Source organism: Dermacentor variabilis, chromosome 5 (genome assembly GCF_050947875.1).
Source record: "Dermacentor variabilis isolate Ectoservices chromosome 5, ASM5094787v1, whole genome shotgun sequence".
Classification (NCBI taxonomy): Eukaryota; Metazoa; Arthropoda; class Arachnida; order Ixodida; family Ixodidae; genus Dermacentor; species Dermacentor variabilis.
Window position 1 is genome coordinate 101,216,509 of NC_134572.1, and position 19,367 is coordinate 101,235,875.

The following is a 19,367-nucleotide window of genomic DNA, read 5'->3' on the forward strand; positions in this document are numbered from 1 at the left end:
CCAAATAGCGACATAATTTCTTGTTTAACGTAAGCTGTTTCTATATGCAACTTGACACACGGGTCGGTGGTCTCAAGGCGCTATTTGGGGTCTGTGGCCTAATGGGTAGAGCAATGGAATTTTTCATTTTATGGAAACCTGGTTCGGTGCCCACTATCGGATAGCAAATTTCTTTTATTGAAGAGGTCCGAAACGAGGTGAGACCTGCCCACCGCAGATTGCCCGGCATGAGGCAAAGAGTGCTTCGCGTTACAGGGACGATATATTGCCCACAACATGCATCAAACACCTCGCGCCCAGCCATGACTGTTCGCCGGCCGCCTCTTTACCTAAGCATGTGAAACAATGCCGCTGAGCCCGCGTCTAATACTTGCTATCTATAGCCGCCGAACGCTGCAGGGTCTGATCTAGGGGAAGGGTGGGCGAGGGAGAGAGGTTCACACACCTTTGAACGCGAAAAATCAACCAGAAAAAAGAAAAGTAGAGAGGGGTAAGGAAAAGGCAGGAAAATCTATAGGACGCTCGTCCAGTGTTGATGAAAAATCTAGGTTTGATGAACGTTTTGATGAAAAACCTGCGAGATTTTTCGCCATGGATTGCGAGTTTTCTTTTTGTCGGCGTATACGCGCCGTGCACGCCGACGGACGCGCCACTGGTGGTGGCCTTGCGCAGAACACGCGGGAGAGGAGCCTGGCACGCACCGTAGTTTGTTGTGTCGTTGATCGCTCTTCTCTGTCTTATTCACGTTTTCAGAGCAAGATAGGCAACACCATTCGCACTTGTGGGGTGGCCAAAGCTTCAGGGAATGTCGAAGAATTGGTGCAGCGTGGGGGGCTCAAATACCGGTGAAAACGTACCGGCGATACGGTTCTAATCATTCCCGGCAAAGCCTCATCAGCGGGAGCAACGGTAACAAAAATGGATCGTCGCTTCGAAGGGAAATTTCTTGTTCTCATCCTTTCCTTTGTCTCGTCGGTGTTTTTTTCCACTCGATCATAGACGCATGAGCAACGAAGTTCGTCTGCAGTGCAGCATGAGGTTTAAAGGCATTTTGCTAAAGTTCAGAATGCTGTTTGCCGCTTATATTGTTTTCCGCTTCTTTACCGCGTTGCGCTAGCTAGGCAGCACGACTGCACGAGCGCATTGCGTTGTATGTTAAAGCTACTGAAGTTTGCAAGAACTGAAATTGTTGGTTTCATCTGGCGCGGTAAATCCTCGCACCAGCTGTCGCGCACTTCATGTTTTTACATCTATATTATGCGTGGCTTCGCACATGTTTAACTGTTGCTAGTTGCTCCATGCATAACTCTTGTCGATTCTCTTGAGCTGCGAAGTTTTCACCCTGCCTTGTTTGTAAAGGGTATAAATCACGCTGTGTCTTATCGGAATGATACCAAGGAAGTGCTTCTTTTACAGCTTTATTCTTTTCGCCTCAGGGCATCTTAGATATTGTTTGCGTTTTTGGAAATGTGTTTAGAAAATAGGTAGTTCAGGGCGAGAATTGCTAATAGCTGCTGCATATGGTATTTTTGTTCCATTTCTCGCTGAAAAGTTCGAGTCCCGTTTGGGAAGTCATCACACCTCGATACTGCCTGAGCAAACTTAGCACGCCGAGTGATTTGTTTGTTTCACAACGTAGTCCCTTCTTGCACGTGAGTTTTGTTCTCAACTGAATTCTTTCTTATACTTACGCTGCAGACTAAACCGGGCCTTGCCGCCAGCGCTCATCTACTTTGACTGGCGCTGCTCTGCCTTTAAATATATCATGTGGCTCCTCTCACTAGTAATATAAAAAAAGTACTGAAAAGTTAGTCAGTCTTTAGCTTTGTAGGTTTCCAAGCAGCTCCCTTGGGTAATTTAAAATTGCGCAAACTGCAGCGGGAACGGTAGTTCATCGGCGTATGCAGCAGAATTGCATCGGCGGTACAGCACTAACACGCGCTTTTATTAACCCATGTGTTTGGTGGCTTCGTTGGCTAGTGTACGCTTTTCCATCAATAAATTGGCAATTACTCTTCTTGAGGCGACTTCGACTGCACTTATTCGGCGATGTCACATGTATTCATCGGCAGAAAAATCACAACGGCATATGCAGAGGTTGCACCGTGCGGATTTGTTTGATGTAAGCCTGCACTAACGACGGGTGCTTATTATTCACGTACAGAAGCAGCATTGCGACAAGGGTAGAATAAAAAAAAACATCGAGAGATCGCATCACTCAACAAAATTTATCGGCTAGTGAACATGAGCTCCACGTCATGTACATGGGGTTCATGGCGTTTGTCTGCGGGACACGCCTTGCACGTTTGTGGACCATGTTGTCCCAAACACCGGTAACATCGTGTTCATACCCGCTCGCGCAGAGGTCAGCATCTTCCCTACAGCTGTCACCGCAGAAGGAGCAGCCTGGCACCCAAACAAAGGAGAAGTCGCAGCCGCGAACTTCAGCCATCCTTGCTGCAAAGGGTTGTCGTCTGCTACTGCTCCCGCATGTACTGTTGGAAGCGTCCGCTAGGTGGCTTTCAGTGGCGCCTCTATAGGCGGTGCACGAGGCGTATAATAATGTGTTGTTGACTTACACAAATTTATGCAAACCTGCAATTTTTCTGTTCTTTAATCTGTACCCTCCCCCCCGCTGTGATGCCTGAATGGGCGCTGTGGGTACTAAATAAATAAATAAAATAAATAAATAGAAAGAAGTGGAAAACGGTTGTACGATTCCAAATCAAGGATCGAATGCACACGCTAAATTCCTGCGCCTGCTGCCACAGACCCGCGCGACCGCAGAGTGTTGCGGCGAGCTCACCTCCGAATAGTTTGTGCGAGATGCCGGAGCGCCAGTCGGTGCCCAGGACGATGATGTGGCAGCGGAAGGTGAGGTTGCGGAAGGCGAGCCAATCGCGCACCTGGAAGACTCGGTGCAGCCGCACCTCGTACGTCGAGTTGGCCGCCGGCTCGACACGGTCGAACGGCACCGTGTTCAGGTAGACGCCCGTCTGGTCGTTGTAGACGCCGCAGGCCGGCGACGGCTTGGGGAACATGCCGCCGCAGTCCAGCTCCACCGTCTCGGAGCAGGACACCCGGTCCGAGAACGTGGTCCAGCTGTCTTCCTTGCACGAGTCTGCGGCGGGGCAAGCCGAAGGGCGAGTGGACGGCTGACGTCACTGCGGGTGAAGCCGACGTGGCACTCGGAAAACCGCGATTATTCCGTCCCAGCTCAGACACCTTGCGGAACACGTGCTCTGTATATGCTGCTTATTTTTGTCTTTATTTCTTTTTTCTAAATACGAATAACTGAGCATTACGTGCGCTAGTGAACAGTTGTGTTGCTGTTGGGATTCATGCTATCCGATGATGTTCCGGGCAGGTGACGTACTTGTTGCCGACGTTTCTCAATCAATCAATCAATCAATCAATCAATCAATCAATCAATCAATCAATCAATCAATCAATCAATCAATCAATCAATCAATCAATCAATCAATCAATCAATCAATCAATCAATCAATCACCCGCGGGTGCAGTTCAATGATCATGACTCTGCTGCTCAGCACGAGGTCACCGGTGCGATTCCCGGCTGTGGCGGTCGGTATTAATTAAGGATGAAGTGCACGAACGCTCCTGTAATCAGATTTAGTTGCAAGTGGGAAGTACACTGAAAAGCAATACTTAATCTGTTCTAACTGATATAAAGTGTTACTTCAAACCTCCATTTGCGTTCATTTCGCAATAATAGGCTGATTATTAGAAGAGAAAAAATGAAAGCCAAAGCACAATTTTTTTTTTGAAATTTCGCGCCGGAACCCCAGCGTCGATGCGTCACCGTGAAGTCGCCAATTTCAAAGTAAGATACAATACAATACAATACAATACAATACAATACAATACAATACAATACAATACAATACAATGCAATGCAATACAATACAATACAATCCGATACAATCCGATAGCATATTGTAATAATCAAAACGATGACGGAGGCTGTGGGTAAAAGCTGTTCCTAAGGTCAGCTTGACAGGAGCCCCCATACCTCTTCCCGTGTCTTCTTGTGCTTGCGCCATTGTGGCTCAGTAAATGTCCTAAGAACTCGATAACGTCATCCTTCGTCTCTGTAGAATACAATGTAGTCCATACTTACCGGTGCAAAAATAAACTAGTCATGAAGCGGAGCCATCGGAATCCATGACGTCGTGGCGGCCTGGTGCGGGAACTTCGCGGCAGCGTTGCCACCATGTTTTTAGTTTTTGAGTCTTTTCCTGCTCGGCAACCCTCCTATCACGGTAAGAGTGGATTCCTTTTTAATATCGTAAAAGGGTAATTTACTATTGCAGCCCTATCACTTTTTTTTATCTTTAGTCCAACTTTAAAAAAAACCCTTGGGGGTAAATTTAGCCCGGAGTCCTCCAATATAAAACACGCTGTCAAGGTTCTTGTCAGCGCCCAAAACTTCAGAGCGACTTCTCCGTCTATTTACCTAGTCCTCCATTGAAATTCGCATTTTTTTCGCCGACAACTAGGGCAAGCGTTAGTGAATGTAGGCTGCCCCTTTGCCATGGTTCTCATTAGCAGGCCTAAAGATTCAGTTACTCGCAGGAGTTCAAATGCTGAGAAGAAATTAGTTTTTCCGATTCTTTAGCTAAAGCGGGGGCGTAATCTGTCATAAGAATTGAAGAAGCTTGAGTCAATCTGTAAGGCAGAACTTGAACAAGGAACAAAAAAGCCGTTTAAACTCGCCTGATAAATGAAATGACACGTCGGCAGACGACCCTGGCATAGCAAGACCTTTCCGTCTCTGAAACAGTCTGTATTAGATATTCAAGCAATGAAATTTGAACAAAAAGTTATAGTCATGCATCTATGATGAAGCGGGGCAGAGGTGAGAAATGAGAATCGGCGTTGAACGTTCTTTTACTGAACCTTCTGCGAGGTCGCTCGTTCGTGTGTTCTGTGCCCACCGCACGTGTGTCTTCTCATCTTAACTCACTGCCTAGCGGTGACCGCTAAAAGTACATCGCTTCACAGTAAATAGTAACGCAAATAACGTTTGCCTATTCTTTAATTACTAATTTGATAAATTATTTGAAGGTAGCAATTCTCACGTCTTAATTACCCGATACTTTTTAATCACTGCCCTTTCAAATGTATACGCCGCACAAGAAAGGACACATTACGTAATTCCGCAAGTTCCGCAGTTGTAGCGAAAAAAATCAGCCGCAACGAATGGTCTTGTGTACTTATTGCTTTTGTGCTAGTTTCAGAATGAAGGTTCTGGTCTGCCTCCTATTGTCACTGCTTTGTGCTTCAAGTACGGATAATTGTGTGATTTCAAACTTTGTTTCTGTTGACGAAGCTTATAAAACCAGACCTCCCTCCGCTCTCCCCACCTCTTCCGTTGGAGGATAAATCCCCGTTGCCTTTCATCTCTGAAAAAAAAGGAAAAAAAAAAAAGAAGGCGACGTCGAGATGCTAGAAACCCTCGCAGCTGCTTCGAAGGACGATGTGCGAAAACCTCCTTCTTTTTTTTTTGGGGGGGGGGGGAGGGGGGGAGAGGGATCACGTCCACTCAGGGATTTCACGATCGCCGCGGACCATTGAGAGCTTAGGCTACTCTGAACGGCTTAAACCAACGGAGCAGAAAGACCAACTTTCAGGCTGCGGTGCAACATTTTGCTCGGTTCTTATTGACGCTATATAAACACAAGAGTTGCAACGTCTCAGTGGACCGAACTTCTGAGGGTTAAAAACAAAAGAAGAAAATTTTTAATGGCATAAGATGCGACTAAGAAATGAGTGTAAAATATACACAAGTAAAAGGGAGCGTGAGAAAGGCAAGATTTTTCTTTTTGACCCCAGTTATGTCAACGCTGATGCTGCGTTCAGCGATGAATATTCTCCGAGCATGTCGAAGTGCGGTTGCACAGTAACCCTCACCACTTTTCACGGATATAACGTAACGCTGAAACTGTAAAATGCTGCCCCTTCCACACATCAAACTTAAGAATATACTACCACTCTACGGAGAGGAAGGCGTGTACCAGACGGCATTAGCTCAAGAGACTGTGAATGTTGCTTTCCTTCGAAGCAGAAACCTTGCGCTGTCCGGTTGGCCTTCCTGTCAGCTTGCGCTCAAATGCGAACGCTTCTTTCCAGAATAAAAAAAAAGTGAGGAACACGCTGGTTTCCTCTACAGCCATGCGTCACATTTATCTGCATGATGTTTCACAATAATAAGGGGGCATCAACTCTGTACTCATTTACTCCGACAGCAGCAGAGCCTTAGAGAAGACGCCGCAACCTGAAGAACTTATATGTAATGCAACGCAACGTCTTCATCCGCTACAATATTACCTTCTGAGGCTTCCGCTAGAGTTGGGGTGCGACCACTCTAAGGGTCCGCGCGGTGCGCGGAACCCCGCGCAAATTATCAAACGCAAATTATGCGCTTCCTTCGACGTGTGGCGAGGGTCGACGTGAGTTGGCCCAACAGCGGATCACGTCCTGTACAGCGATTAGGCCACACGGTTCTCAACAGCTCATTGCTAAAGGGGCACGAAATTGATTCCCAGTCATATCGCGAGGGTGAAGCTGAAAATGAGTTAGCATTACGATGACGGCGTAACGGAAAAGACGGAGAGCAAAGCCAGTTTCGAGCTTTTAGATGGAGTTGCGGTAAAAGTTTTCAATGGAGTGTGTGACAACCAGACGAAGCGTCCGCTTGGCTACCCATCATTGGGCGTAAGAAAGAGGGGAAAATGAAAGAGAAAAACGTTTTGTTCAGTGAAAAGAAATATGAACCTAAATATATGAAAAGAAGAGGCGCCACGTCCAGGCAGCTTCAAGACCCACCTACGATGACGGTGAGGAAGAAGTCGTTCTGCGAAGTGCCCTGATCCGTCTCTACCTTGCACGTGTAGTTTCCCTGCATCGACATGTGTGCGCTGAGGATGGAGATGAACGACGGCGACCGGTTGCTCAGGTCGACGCGCTTGTCGAACAGGTTGCGCGCCAGCGGCCGGCGTCCCTTGCGCCACACGTAGACCTCGGCGCCGTCCTTGAACCAGAGGACGCGCCGCAGGTCCTCGCCGGGCGACAGCACGAAGAAGCAGAGCAGCGTGGCGCCCTCGCCCTGAAGCACGTACTGCGTCTTGTTGCTGTCCGACAGGAGCCGCACCTCGGTGACCACGACGCCCAGCACACCTGCGTCGAGCCGAAACAAAGCAGTTTTATCGAGCACGGTCGCATGACCGCCGAGTACGGCAACTGATGTCTTGATCACATTGAATGATTCGGGACTAGAAAAGTAGAAAAAGCAGTGCTGACCTAATAACTTGTCACGTATTACAGTCGCAGGACATGTCGAAGCCAAGTTGCACAGTAGCGCTCGACACTTAACATTAACATTGACACTAACATCACACTAACATTGACAATAACTCGACATTAACAGTAACACCCTTTTCCACTAAATAATGTTGACCACATAGAAAAGTTAAAATGCTGCTGCTGCTTTAACTCATTACATGTGCAAAATAAGAGTTTATTGGTTGCAGACACATGATCAGAACCTGCAGTACGGTGACTTCGCGATCTTGCGCATTGCAATGATCGCTTTTTCGTCACCTGGAAACCCTTTCCCTTTCTTCTGAATCCCACTCCGCCCTCATCGCCTAAAAATCCTATTCTTCACCGGCACAAACCTGCACTTATCCAATCCGTGTCTTTGCTCCCTTAAAAGAGTCCTGAAACAACCCTCGGGCTTTATGAAATAACATAAATCCGCGGGTACCACACGCTGCTGTGAACATTTCGGCCAAGCTTTGCTGTCGTACGCGGTACGTGGAACTCTCAAGCGGAGCTCGAATCGCCTCTCTCTCGAACGCTCTCTTTTCAACAGAAGCCTGCTCCTCATTCTCTTCTGGATGCTTTCTTTCATAATAAGGCGGGTGTTCATACGTGGCTGCTATTGGTAGCTGCGGTCGGCTACGTAGCATAGATACCGCGGCCGCCGCGGGGTGCCGCCACGAGTCCACTGGCTAAGCGCATTGCGGCTCGCTGAGGACGAGCGCGTTTGGCTTACATTCTCGCGTCGTAGACACCAAAAGCGGAAGTCCTGACGTCTACGTTAACATTCAAAATGAATTTTGAACTGCGTGCCACGGTGACATTAAGAAGGCGGATCGTTGTGGGCACGCCTCGCAGTGCCGTAGCCTTCACAATGCAAGGCATTGAAGAAGGAACGGGAGCACAGCAGTGGCAGTGTTTGATTGCAAATAACTCCGCTTCTGCTGAACGCATTGAAGAACGTTTAGCGGCAAAGTACTTCTGAAATAGCTTAATTTTACTTCAAATGCCATTCTCCACTTCGATAAAGAGGGGTTCAAGGCCCCTTTAAGCAGGCTGCAGGCTTGGTTTAGTTGGTTGGGCATATTTAGACTGAATAAATAGAACGGAATACTTGGACCCGAGAGCGGAGAATCTTTGTCGAGTGGAGGAAGTCTCTTCCTGGAGATTTAAGGCCGCTGCTGCACTCACACATGCCGTCACAAGAACCAGGGTTCTAACATAGGCAGCCCATGTTTAATATCAGAGTGTTCCACTCCTACGTCTGCACACTTAGGCCGACGTCTCTGTCTTGACTGGATAAAATTTCTCTATTTTTCTCTCATTTAACTCTGTAGCGGATGATTATCATCTACTTCTACCATGCCCTGGGCAAGGACGGTTCGTGAAATTACGCTCAGGGCCGTTGTGGGCCGATCAACCTGACAGTTATGGGCGATGACCAACGAGCAAGGCATTTTGCAAACTTGTGAAATGACTTGCCCATTAGCCATCGATTAGATGCAGAAGCAATTTGTCGTTCTTGCGGGGTCTGCGCGAAACAGGTCTCCATGCTTTTGTAGAAGTTGATTTTCATATTACGGCGCGTGACAGCCCACGCGAGACAAGTTGCTATTTTACGCCAGTGACTTTTAGGCACTTTGTTGTGAATTCAACTATTTCATCCCGATTGGAGACGTCTCACGCTTTTCACAGGACACGATTTAGCTCTATGTTGCGCATAATGTGTATATATTTGCAGTCTTGCGTTATGCTCTAACAATGTGGACAGGGCTTTCTTTCTCCTTCTCAGCCATTGTAACAATGATTAAATATTTCTATCGATTTCTATCTATATATTCTTGTTCCTTTTTTAGTACTTTGATATCAGCTATGATGGTGGGATAGAGGGCTCTTTAGTAGCCAAATTCTTCATTTCGCCTCAGCGAACGCCAAAAAATTAACGAAAAGGGCAAAAAAAAAACAACATAGTGGGTAATAAGAAAAGGAAACGCGCAAGATGGCAGCACAGAATCGGGTATAGTGGCAAGATGAGGAAATTTATCGACTATATATTTTCCACGGTGGGCAAATGTCAGCTGTTACTGTAGTGCACTTAGCGCTGGTGCTGCAGCGATCTTAGTCCGGCTGATGGTGATAATGGCAATCGTCCTGAGAAGCTGATAGTCAATCACCTAAAGGCTTTACAATGAACAGCATGTCATCGTACGGTAATTTACTGCCGTACAACGAATATGCGACGATAGTGAAGAGGGTTAGTATGCGCATCTGCGAGGTCGTTGGAAGCCAGAAGGACGGAGCTTTGGCGAGCTTACGTGCCACCCATCATTGAAAATGCTGGAAGGACAGCCATATGGCGGTGAACGCAGACGCCAGCTTGATTTATTTTAACATATTCTTACCTCGAATTATTACGACGCATACGATACGCGTTCACTTCAGATCCTCGTATTACCCCCTCATATATATATATATATATATATATATATATATATATATATATATATATATATATATATATATATATATATATATATATATATAAGAAAGCGGCCTATAACGACTTTTGCTTTAGCATACACTGCATTTCTGCTACCGATTTTTCAACACCATCCTCGCACGTCAGAGGCAGACTCTTTCCTCGCTATAGATAATCATGGCCTCCAAGATTGAAAGCAGCGTGCAGGCAGCGCGATCCATCTCAGAGGTCATGCGACAACTCGAACACGGCTCTAAATCAGCTGTGCACAGAGCTTTTCCCATTGCACAGCGCCTTGTGACTACAGTCTCGCACATCACAGCTGCAGGCGGCCACCAGAGTGCTGCTGCGATTCCCGAAGCCAACCTCACACAGAGCGGCCGTCAGTGGCAGTGCTGATAACTTCAAGTACATCGGTGACTCCAGTGCACATAAACTCTTGGTTATTTTCTTCTTTCTCTTCCTCCTTTTCCACTTGTGCAGGGCAGCGAACGCACCTCATCACATGCTTAACCTCCACGCCTTTTATTTCATTCTTTCCCCTCTCTTTTTCTTCGTCAAATTACGACCCGCCCCGCCATCAGAGAGGCCGCGTGCACTTTTATTCGAAGCTACAAATAAAACGCTGCCAGCCCAGAGGTGAAGCATGGTGGTCGGGGCGTCGGCTGCGCTGTTATTCCGCTCTCTCCTTTTACCCTTAGTTCATTGCGCTAATATGCACACAAGCGCCTTTTGCCCTCAGAAATCGCGTTTTTCTTTTTTCCTTCCAAGTAATTTTCTCTCCCCCTCTTTTAAACGCGGCTGAAGGAACTTGTGAATATAAATAGCGAATTATGAGGACGGGGCGGCGGAGCGTAAGATCGCCCGAGAAGGGAAGGTCCTTTCGGGAACAGCGTTATGATTTTCGGCGATCACATTTGTGAGTAGCTCTTTCTTTTTATTTGTCTCGCCGTAGTTTTGCTTTTAGGCGAGCACAGCGTTCTTAGCTTGATGTAGTTAACACCTTCTTGCGTGCCGTAACGTTAATGAGGCAGTTACTTTGCGGACAGTAATTCTTGCAAAGAGACGCACCATTTGCTCATGAACCGGACGCTTACGTGGTTCTCGCTCTCGGGAGCGCGCTTGCTACGTTAAATTTTAAATTAAATTCTGAGGTTTTGCGTGGCGAAACCACGACCTGATTACGAGGTACGCCGTAGCGGGGGACTCCGGATTGATTTCCACCACCCGGCGTTCTTTAACGTGCACCCTATGCAAGGTGCGCGGCCGTTCTTCCATTCCATCCACATCGGAATGCGGCCGCGCGGCGGCGCCGTGCGGTATACACCGGACTACTGCGGCAAAAGCGCTTGCTAAGTTGTGAAGTCTTCTGGCATGAAGCTTATTTGAAGGGACTATCGGTCCTGTGCAAGAAATCGCATGTTCTTGTTGTTGATGACGTGCGAATGGGTGAACGACACAATAAAAGGGAAGATAATTGGCAGATTCCACGCACTGCGGAAATGTTTGTTATGCAAAGGATTTTGCAGGTGACTGGCTATCAAGCATAGCTTGGAGGAGGAGGAGGAGAATGGAAGGAAAGGCAGGGAGGTCAACCAGCTATATATAGTCTAAGTGGTGTAGGGCCAGCAGAGGCGCGTTCGGTTTGTTACCCTACGCGAGGGGAAAGGCGTTTAGAAATGAAAAGAAAGAAAGAAAGAAAGAAAGAAAGAAGAGGGAGGACGGAAACCGCAAGCGGCGATATCGTTTGCGTTTCTGCAAAGCATTGCCTGAAGGATCAACATAGAGGAGATGTTACAACCAGTTTTGTTACAACATGGGCGGTACGATACGTGGGAAACTGGCGCACTCTCGCTTTTAGAAGAAACTTCCTGCTTTGAGACGTGATGCACGCGTATAGGGCTGTGGTGCTGCTGACAATTATTCGCGCGTTTTATTCCTGCGTGGAAGAGACTCATTAGTTCGTTTGTATTTTTGTTACATGCAAGATTCATTTGTGTCTGACAAGAAATACCGCAAAAGCATAGTGGTATTTATTGCCAAGCAGAATGCCTGACACAGGCGCACGCAGGCGTGCACACACACACCGTCGAATTTTATTAGATGGGTCCTATTTGCGCGCTTTAATTGCGAGGGCAAGCAGTCTAATATAACAATTCGCCTTAATATTTGAAAGTAGTGCTTTAGACGCCTGCTGACCCAATCTGTTCATTTCTGTTGACGCTCCGTGTGACTGTAGGCATGAATTGAAGAGGAATAATAAGACGCCTGTCCCCATGTCCGTATACTTAGCCCTGTTATCAATAGGAACCTATTAGCGAGTAGACCAACAACATATAGGGCGACATGAGAGCGGAGTCTTCCTTTCTAGATATATTTTTTTATTTTTTGTAGAAATGATTGCTTGGGCATGTTAGACGGCTGTTTTATTTGACAACAAACCGAATGCAATTGAAGTCTATGATTTTACGAGCCAAAACCACGATTTGATTGTGAGGCACGCCTTAGGGGAGGACTCCCGCTTAATTTCGTCGACCTTGTGATTTTAACATGCCCCGAATGCACGGAACACGGGCGTTTTCGCATTTCGCCACTATTGAAATGCGGCCACCACTACCGAGAATTGATCCCGTGACATTGTGCTTTACAGCGCAACACCATAGCCGCTTAGCCACCACGGCAAGTACACCAAACTGAGGCTATACGGAAAGTGCCATATTTATTACAGCGTAAGCTGTTATAAGCTCAGTCCAATAGTGGTTCCGGGTGGCCATGTTGTCCAACACCGCCACCGGTGTCCGCCGCAGCCATCGCGAGAAATGAAAAAAAAATTCTCAGTTTCCGCTTGAATAAAACTCGGGGCCTTTGCGCGGGAGCCAACTACTCTACAACTGCGCCATGCCAGCGCTTGCTCGCTGCTGCCGAAACATGACCTGTACAGGCGTCCTAGCACGCGAGGAGTCATGCAGTTACACGCGATGTGGGATGCGTGCCGCGTAGCGTCAATACGAGTACCCCTTCCATTGCGGTTGAAAATTATGTCACTAGGTGGCATGCCATGTAGCAGTTGCATCGTATTGTGCCACTTGTGACGCGATGTGAGATGGCCGCCGCATAGTGTCGATACGTGTAAACTTCGCATTGCAGTTGCGTTGTATTCTACCAGGTCTCACAACAGGTAGCAGTTGCATCGTGTCATGCCACATGTCTAGGGATGTGACATGTGCGCCGCGTAGTCTGGGTACCTGTGTTTACCCTTCGGTGCATGCTATGGCGTTTCCTTGCAAGGTACGAACCGCTGCTGAAGAAGCGAATTGTAGAGGTATGCGCAATGCTGACGACAGGCAATGTCGGGCTCAGAAGACGATTGTGCAGAGAGCAGCAGAAGCCGCCGCTCGACGTCTATGCCGGGCGGGTGGTTCAGTTCGTTCTCGTGAAAACGACTCAAGGAGACTTCGCCGCGAAGACCCTCTAGTAAATTTAGCAGTTTACGACGGTTTCTTATGCAGCCGCCCCTCCAGCTCATGCTGTGACTGTGGCTGCGTGTGCCACGCAGGCCCGTGACCTTTTCTTTGTGCCGCTTTTATTGCTGCATATGACTGCCCTTTGTGTGGTAGTGAAGTACTTAATAACTGTAATGGTGCACTTCCCCTGACATCTTGCTTTAACTTATAGAAGACAAGCCGGCGGAATAATGGTTGCCAAAATTTGCAATAGATCAATCGTTCAATCAGTCAAGTGACAAATACAGTGGCGGCGTATATATTCAGTCGCGCATTCTTGCGCCGCTTTCTGAAACAATCTTGCCCAGCATAGGCCCCGGTTCTTCAGGTGTGCTTGCCACTTAAGAGTAAAACATGTAGAATAATATCTGTGTTCCTGGGGCTACGCCAGTTTAGATTTATAGGTAGTTCATATCGATGGAGATAGACAAACTTATGTCTTGTACTTTTGTGTGCATGTCACTCATTGCAGTCTATAAGAAAGTCTCCAAACAGTCTTCTATGATCTACCTCTACACAACCAGTGGACTTTTGGCCTTGTACTATCTTTGGACTAACCTGCATACATTTTACTTTGCGATTTTCTGGATAGCGATAACTTAAAGAAAATATTCTTCTTAGAGACTTCTGCTTTTGTGAAGTATACAGGCTTCGCAGAGTTCGAAAAGGTCGATGAGAAGGTCAACGCGGTCTACGAGAGAGAGAGAGAGAGAAAATGTGCAAAGGAAGGCACGGATCTTAACCAGAGGTAGTTCCCGTTGGCTACCCTGCACGGGGGGGGGGGAGGTTAGGGCGATAAGAAGAGAAAGAGAGTGGAAGGGGGAGAGAAGGAGAAAGAGAGACGATCAGAAACAAACCGCGTACACTATAGCGCGGTAGGAGGCGACCTTGGAGTCTATCGTGAATTCCTGTAGACTGCAGAGATCTTCATAGCGTGAATAATACTTTCTGCGCGCATGTTCTTCGGAATAACTGGCCTAGATCTTTTACTTCTGACAGTGGACTGTCCAATTGGTCCATTACTCTGCACATCCCTTGTCTCTTGGCACCATAGCGCGGGCAGGCGCAGATAATGCGTTTGAGCCTCTCTTCACAGCTGCATATGTCGCACGTGGGACTGTTAGCCATTCCAATAAGGAAGGCTTAAGAATTGGTAAATACAACGCCTAGCCATAGACGGTACAGCATGGTCTGTTTAAGTCGTGATAATCCAGGTTGTCGATGCGTCTATATATCCAGAGAAAACGAAGCAAGCGACACATAGTGTAAACGGTTGAGTCCCACAGCGAAAAAGTGCAGTCACGGGGAGGTCAACAAGAAGTCTATAGATAGTATGCAGAAAATTATTCTTTTAGCAATGGGGATCCTGTAGACACTACTTTATTCAAATAACGTGCTCATATTCTTCAGCCTCGTCGAGGTCTTCACGTAACTTGCTCCCTTTCCGCAAAATGAAAATAGGGGGAGGTTCACGTGATCCTGTTGATCCGTTCCATTTTGTGCGCGCCATCACGAAAGCTCACGGCTCCTATCTATAGGTTGTCCGACAGACAATCAGAGGAGCTCCTTCCTACCTCCAAACTTTTTCCCTTTTCCTTTTCCGCTTCCCGACATCTCCGTTTTCTGAAGAGTGACAGCGATGTCGACTGCTTGTGACAGCACCGGCACGCTCCGCTATATTAACCGCTGATTGCCATACACTCCCCCTTTCTCCCAATTCCCTTTTTTACCCGGAGCGGTTCTCGTCAGGATTTCCTGATTCTCGCTAACCACGCAGTTTTCCTTTCGAAAGGCAGCGCTTCGTTTGTGGAACTGGGGAGGGTGGTATCTAGACTGCGCGAGCAGCCATCCTTCCGGTTCTATGAGGAGGAAGAACCGTCGTCTCCCCACCGAGTCGACGCTATTCACGGATCAGTGGGGAAAGGCGCTTTCGCAGCCGGAACTGGACGAGTCGTCGACGAGGAGGGTACAGCTGCAGCCAAGTTGCGCCCATACGAGCACACGCAATAGATTGTCCTCGAATGCAGACTAAACAAAGAGGCCGGCTCCAGCGCACGGAAGTTGGCGGTACAAAGCATGCTGACTTGTCCTCCCGAAGAGGAGCGAGTGTGTTGTGGCTTGTCTGGTAAGGATGTAGGTGACAGTGACTCAACCGACAAAGGCGAAATAGGAGGCATGCGTGAATGATAATGCAATGTAATGCAGTGTAATCGAACAGCGCAATAGTTATGCTTATTGATGACGTATGTGTTTCTCAAGCATGTTGAAATAATTCGTTTAGGTACTTGTAGGAAAGCAAGGAAGCATCAGCCGTTAGATCACGTACAGATTTCAGAAATGAACGAGTTTTCTGTCACACGTCATGAATGCACAAGTTTCAACTGTACACGCATTATTTGCGTTTGCGGACTTGATCATATCCACCTTGAAGGGGCAGCGCAAGACGACAAAGGCAAAAGGCAGGAAACACACAGGGCAGCGCCGAGCCCGCAACTAACTTTATTAGAAGTAAAACAAAAATTTAAGTACTGCAACCTACACACACGTGCTCTCCCATCCTTGGCGTCATTATCAGTGCGCAGGCAAAACGCAAAACCATGTAATCTAATGCTACACTATTAAGCGGTTTAAAAATGCAAATTCACTGTCATACAGATTTAATGAAGAGAGGCTTACACAACGCGATCGTTTTTTTCCCCTGAAATAGTAGGTCTCAATAATCTCCCTCGCGCATAGCAATCGGACTGCGAGGGAGATTATTGAGACCTACTATATCAGAAACAAAAAGAAAAGGATCCCGTTGTGTAAGCATGCCTTGATTAAATTTGTATGACAGTGAATTTGCATTTTTAAACCGCCTTATAGTGTAGCATTAGATTACACGGTTTTGGGTTTTGCCTGTGCACTGATAATGCAGCCATCGATGGGAAAGCACGTGGGCGTAGGTTGTAACACTTAAGTTTGTGTATGCCTTCTAATAAAGTTAGTTGAGCGTTCAGCGCTGTCCTATATGTTTCCTGCATTTTGTCTTTGTCATCTTGTGCTGCCCCTACAAGATGTCCAACCAATACCAACTCGCTCAAATGTCGATACTTTTGATTATGTCCACAAGTTTTAAAGCACATATGAGCAAAAACCGTCGTCTGTGAGACACCATTCTTAAAAAAAAAAAATCATCCCCCGCCTCGGTCCTTGCTCCCACTCTTCCGACGCGACGCGCAAGGTAAACAACTGTTGACGTCTCCTGAGGAAAGCGGTATATTTCTCCGCATTTCCCCACAGTTTAGAGGCTTCACTTTGCTTTTCTTTCTCTTCTTTGAACGCTCGAACGCTAGAACCATTTGTTTCAGGGAAAGCCGTTCCTTCCTTCATTCTTTCTTTATTTTTGAAAGAGTATTTCTTCACGCCAAATACAAGAGACACACGTGACAGAGTTGTATAAACTAAGGGCCGCGACAGAATCTGCTAGAATTAAAGCAATATAGATACAAGTACAAACGTGCATTGAAGGAACATTAACGCACGTCGCTCCATACGAACGTTCTTCACAAGGGGTGGGAGGTGAAAGCACTCCGCATACAGGAATCCGGCATTCCTCTGCGCTGGCACGCGCGAGAGTGAGTCATGCCCTGGCGAGCATATTTCAGGCCGGGCGGAGACAGTACGGTGCAGCGGTATAGAAGCTGACAGAGCCAGCAACCGTTAGAGCTTAAGGACGGGTTGCATTAGCTTACTTTAGTTGAAACACGTGTCTCCCCCGTGCTTCTCTTACTGTTACTAGTTGAGAGTAATCGGGGTGGTGTGGGGAACGTGCACAAAGATTTCGGCATTGCTGGCACGACATGATAAGCCATGTCAAGCGCAATAAAAAGACAAGGACCAACCAAAGGAGCGCACACGAACAAGCAATACACCAGTTTGATATAGCCAGGCTTCGAGGATGATATACGACATTTGCCATGTTACAGGGCGACCAATAAACGTCGAAACTAAATGTAGCATCGAACAAACGGCATACAGGAGACTTTGTTGAATCAAGCGAAGAGGTACAGCAGTATGTTTCGGCGATTTCTTTTGCGTAACCTGGAAACGTCTGTTGAAGAAATGAAAGTGTAGACCACAACGTCATTCCGTGTTTGGACGGGGTCTTGTAGCTTCGCTTATGCCAGTAACCCTAACTTGCTCTGGCAACGTGAAAGCTGAAAAGGCCTGTGGAGACTTCGATAATCCAATGACACTGCCGGGTTGGAAACGTCGCCACTGGACAACTGACCTGTGGCTCATTTCAGCCGCGATCATAAGTGGGCGACATTTTGCGGTCAATGGCACATCACTTTGTAAACACACCGCTGAGATCCTAAATGCATTTCTTATAAAACAGACGCCACCGACTGAGTATGAGGTCACCGAGACGCCGCTCCCTGCTGAGCCTGACCAACACATTTGGCCTGGCTGACCGAGACTTCTCAAGTGCTCACCACTTCACGTCTTCACAAAACTTCTCTTATGCAGGAGCGCTTTCGCAGTGTCCGAAAATCTTGAGGTCGCCAGGCATGATCGGCGGGATAGTGAGGCGATTACCAGGTTATGGCCAAAAGCAGATGGCCAATCGCAGACGGCGCTTATGTAGATGTTTTGTGAACACAAGCCTATAGTGACCGAACTTATAAAGCCTCGTATTCATGAAGCAGTTTTTAAGCTGCAAGGCGGTTTGTAGGAGTAGGGCCTAAAGCCGATCAGGATAACGAATATACCATTAGCAGATGCCGTCAACCAATGACAAACACGTCTTACAAACGAGAAACGTAAATTTATTGCCGAAAAACGGTTCAAATCATTGGGTTTGTGAGAGATTTTCGCCGTTGTGGTTCATGTTCATGTCCTTGCAAGTGGTTAAGGCATAAGAACTTTCTAATGAATACAGACCCAAATGTGCGAATGCCAGCTTCAACCTCCTCGTCACTGCACGCTATTATTGCAACGATGTTTAGCTCGTGTTTTGCTCTGCTTGCGCAAGCTCGATGAGGAGGGACCCGCCCCTTCTGTTGAGCGTCTATTATTTCTGTTTTGTTTTTATCCTGCTGCACACAGCCAAAGCAGCGGTAAGCCCATTTAGCTTGATGGAATCCGATAAAAGAAACACAAGGCAGTGAAAACTAAGTAAAATGTCCCGAGACCGACACAGGGCCACAGCGACGATAAATGTAGGAAATTGAAATAAAAGTGCAGCCAGAGACGCTTGGCCTGAGGCGAAAGAAAGAAAATATCGTTGCGTCATAATTCCAAGAATCCGCGCCTGGTGCTCTGTAGTGAGGTGTTCAAAAAAGGAGGATAGAAAAAGAACCCTAAAAAATGAAGTTATTAGTCACTATTTGTGTGGGCGAGGAACACCTGCGAACAGGAGATTACGCGGCACAATCAGTTTTTCATATTTTCCTGCAAATCTCTTTCTTTCTGGCTGTCAAGAAATTCAGGAAAGAAAGAACGAGCCAATAAAAATATTAATTCGGATATTCACGTTCGTACACTCCTGCAAGCCAGTATGAGCCCTTGGCGTTCAACTAATGGTAAAAAAGGGGGAGGGGGAAAGAAAAAGACGAGAGGGCGAAAAAGTAATGGAACATAAAAAGCGCAGCCGCGCAAAGTACGAGGCTTCATCGCTTTGAGTGCCGCGTTTACAGTTCGAGCGTTAAACTTTCTTTTTTTTTCTATAACGAGAACTCTTTGCTCGCCGCTTGAAGGCAACTCTTTTTGAAAGCAAAGAAGAAGGCGCTTCTTCCACGATGAAATTTGTTGTCCCCGCTTTTCAAGTGAGTGTCCGCTGGCTTTCGACTTCCATCGTGGCTACGCGTTCTCTATCCAATAGACTCGGTGCAGTCAATTCGTTCACAGGGCCAAAAAAGAAAAAGAAAGAAGACAGAGGAGGAGTGCTGTCTCATATCCTGTTAAACGCGAAAATGACGAAAAAAAAAAAACTAAAGTGAACGCCACGGTTGATAACAGAAGAAGTCTGCCTGCGAGAGGGAAGAGAGCTTGGTTTG

The 19,367-nt window shown here is 47.0% G+C and overlaps 1 protein-coding gene across 2 annotated transcripts in view; it reads right to left on the reverse strand.

Annotated features, from left to right (window-relative positions):
• LOC142583000 (uncharacterized) overlaps window positions 1–19,367 on the reverse strand; it is a 146,715-nt gene that overhangs the window by 21,631 nt on the left and 105,717 nt on the right. For both annotated transcript variants that reach the window (XM_075693214.1, XM_075693213.1), the window contains exons 2-3: window positions 6,850–7,200; window positions 2,807–3,121 (exon numbers count right to left, since the gene is read on the reverse strand). In XM_075693214.1, the coding sequence (XP_075549329.1) occupies window positions 2,807–3,121; window positions 6,850–7,200 (666 nt within the window). The remainder of the gene's footprint in view (window positions 1–2,806; window positions 3,122–6,849; window positions 7,201–19,367) is intronic.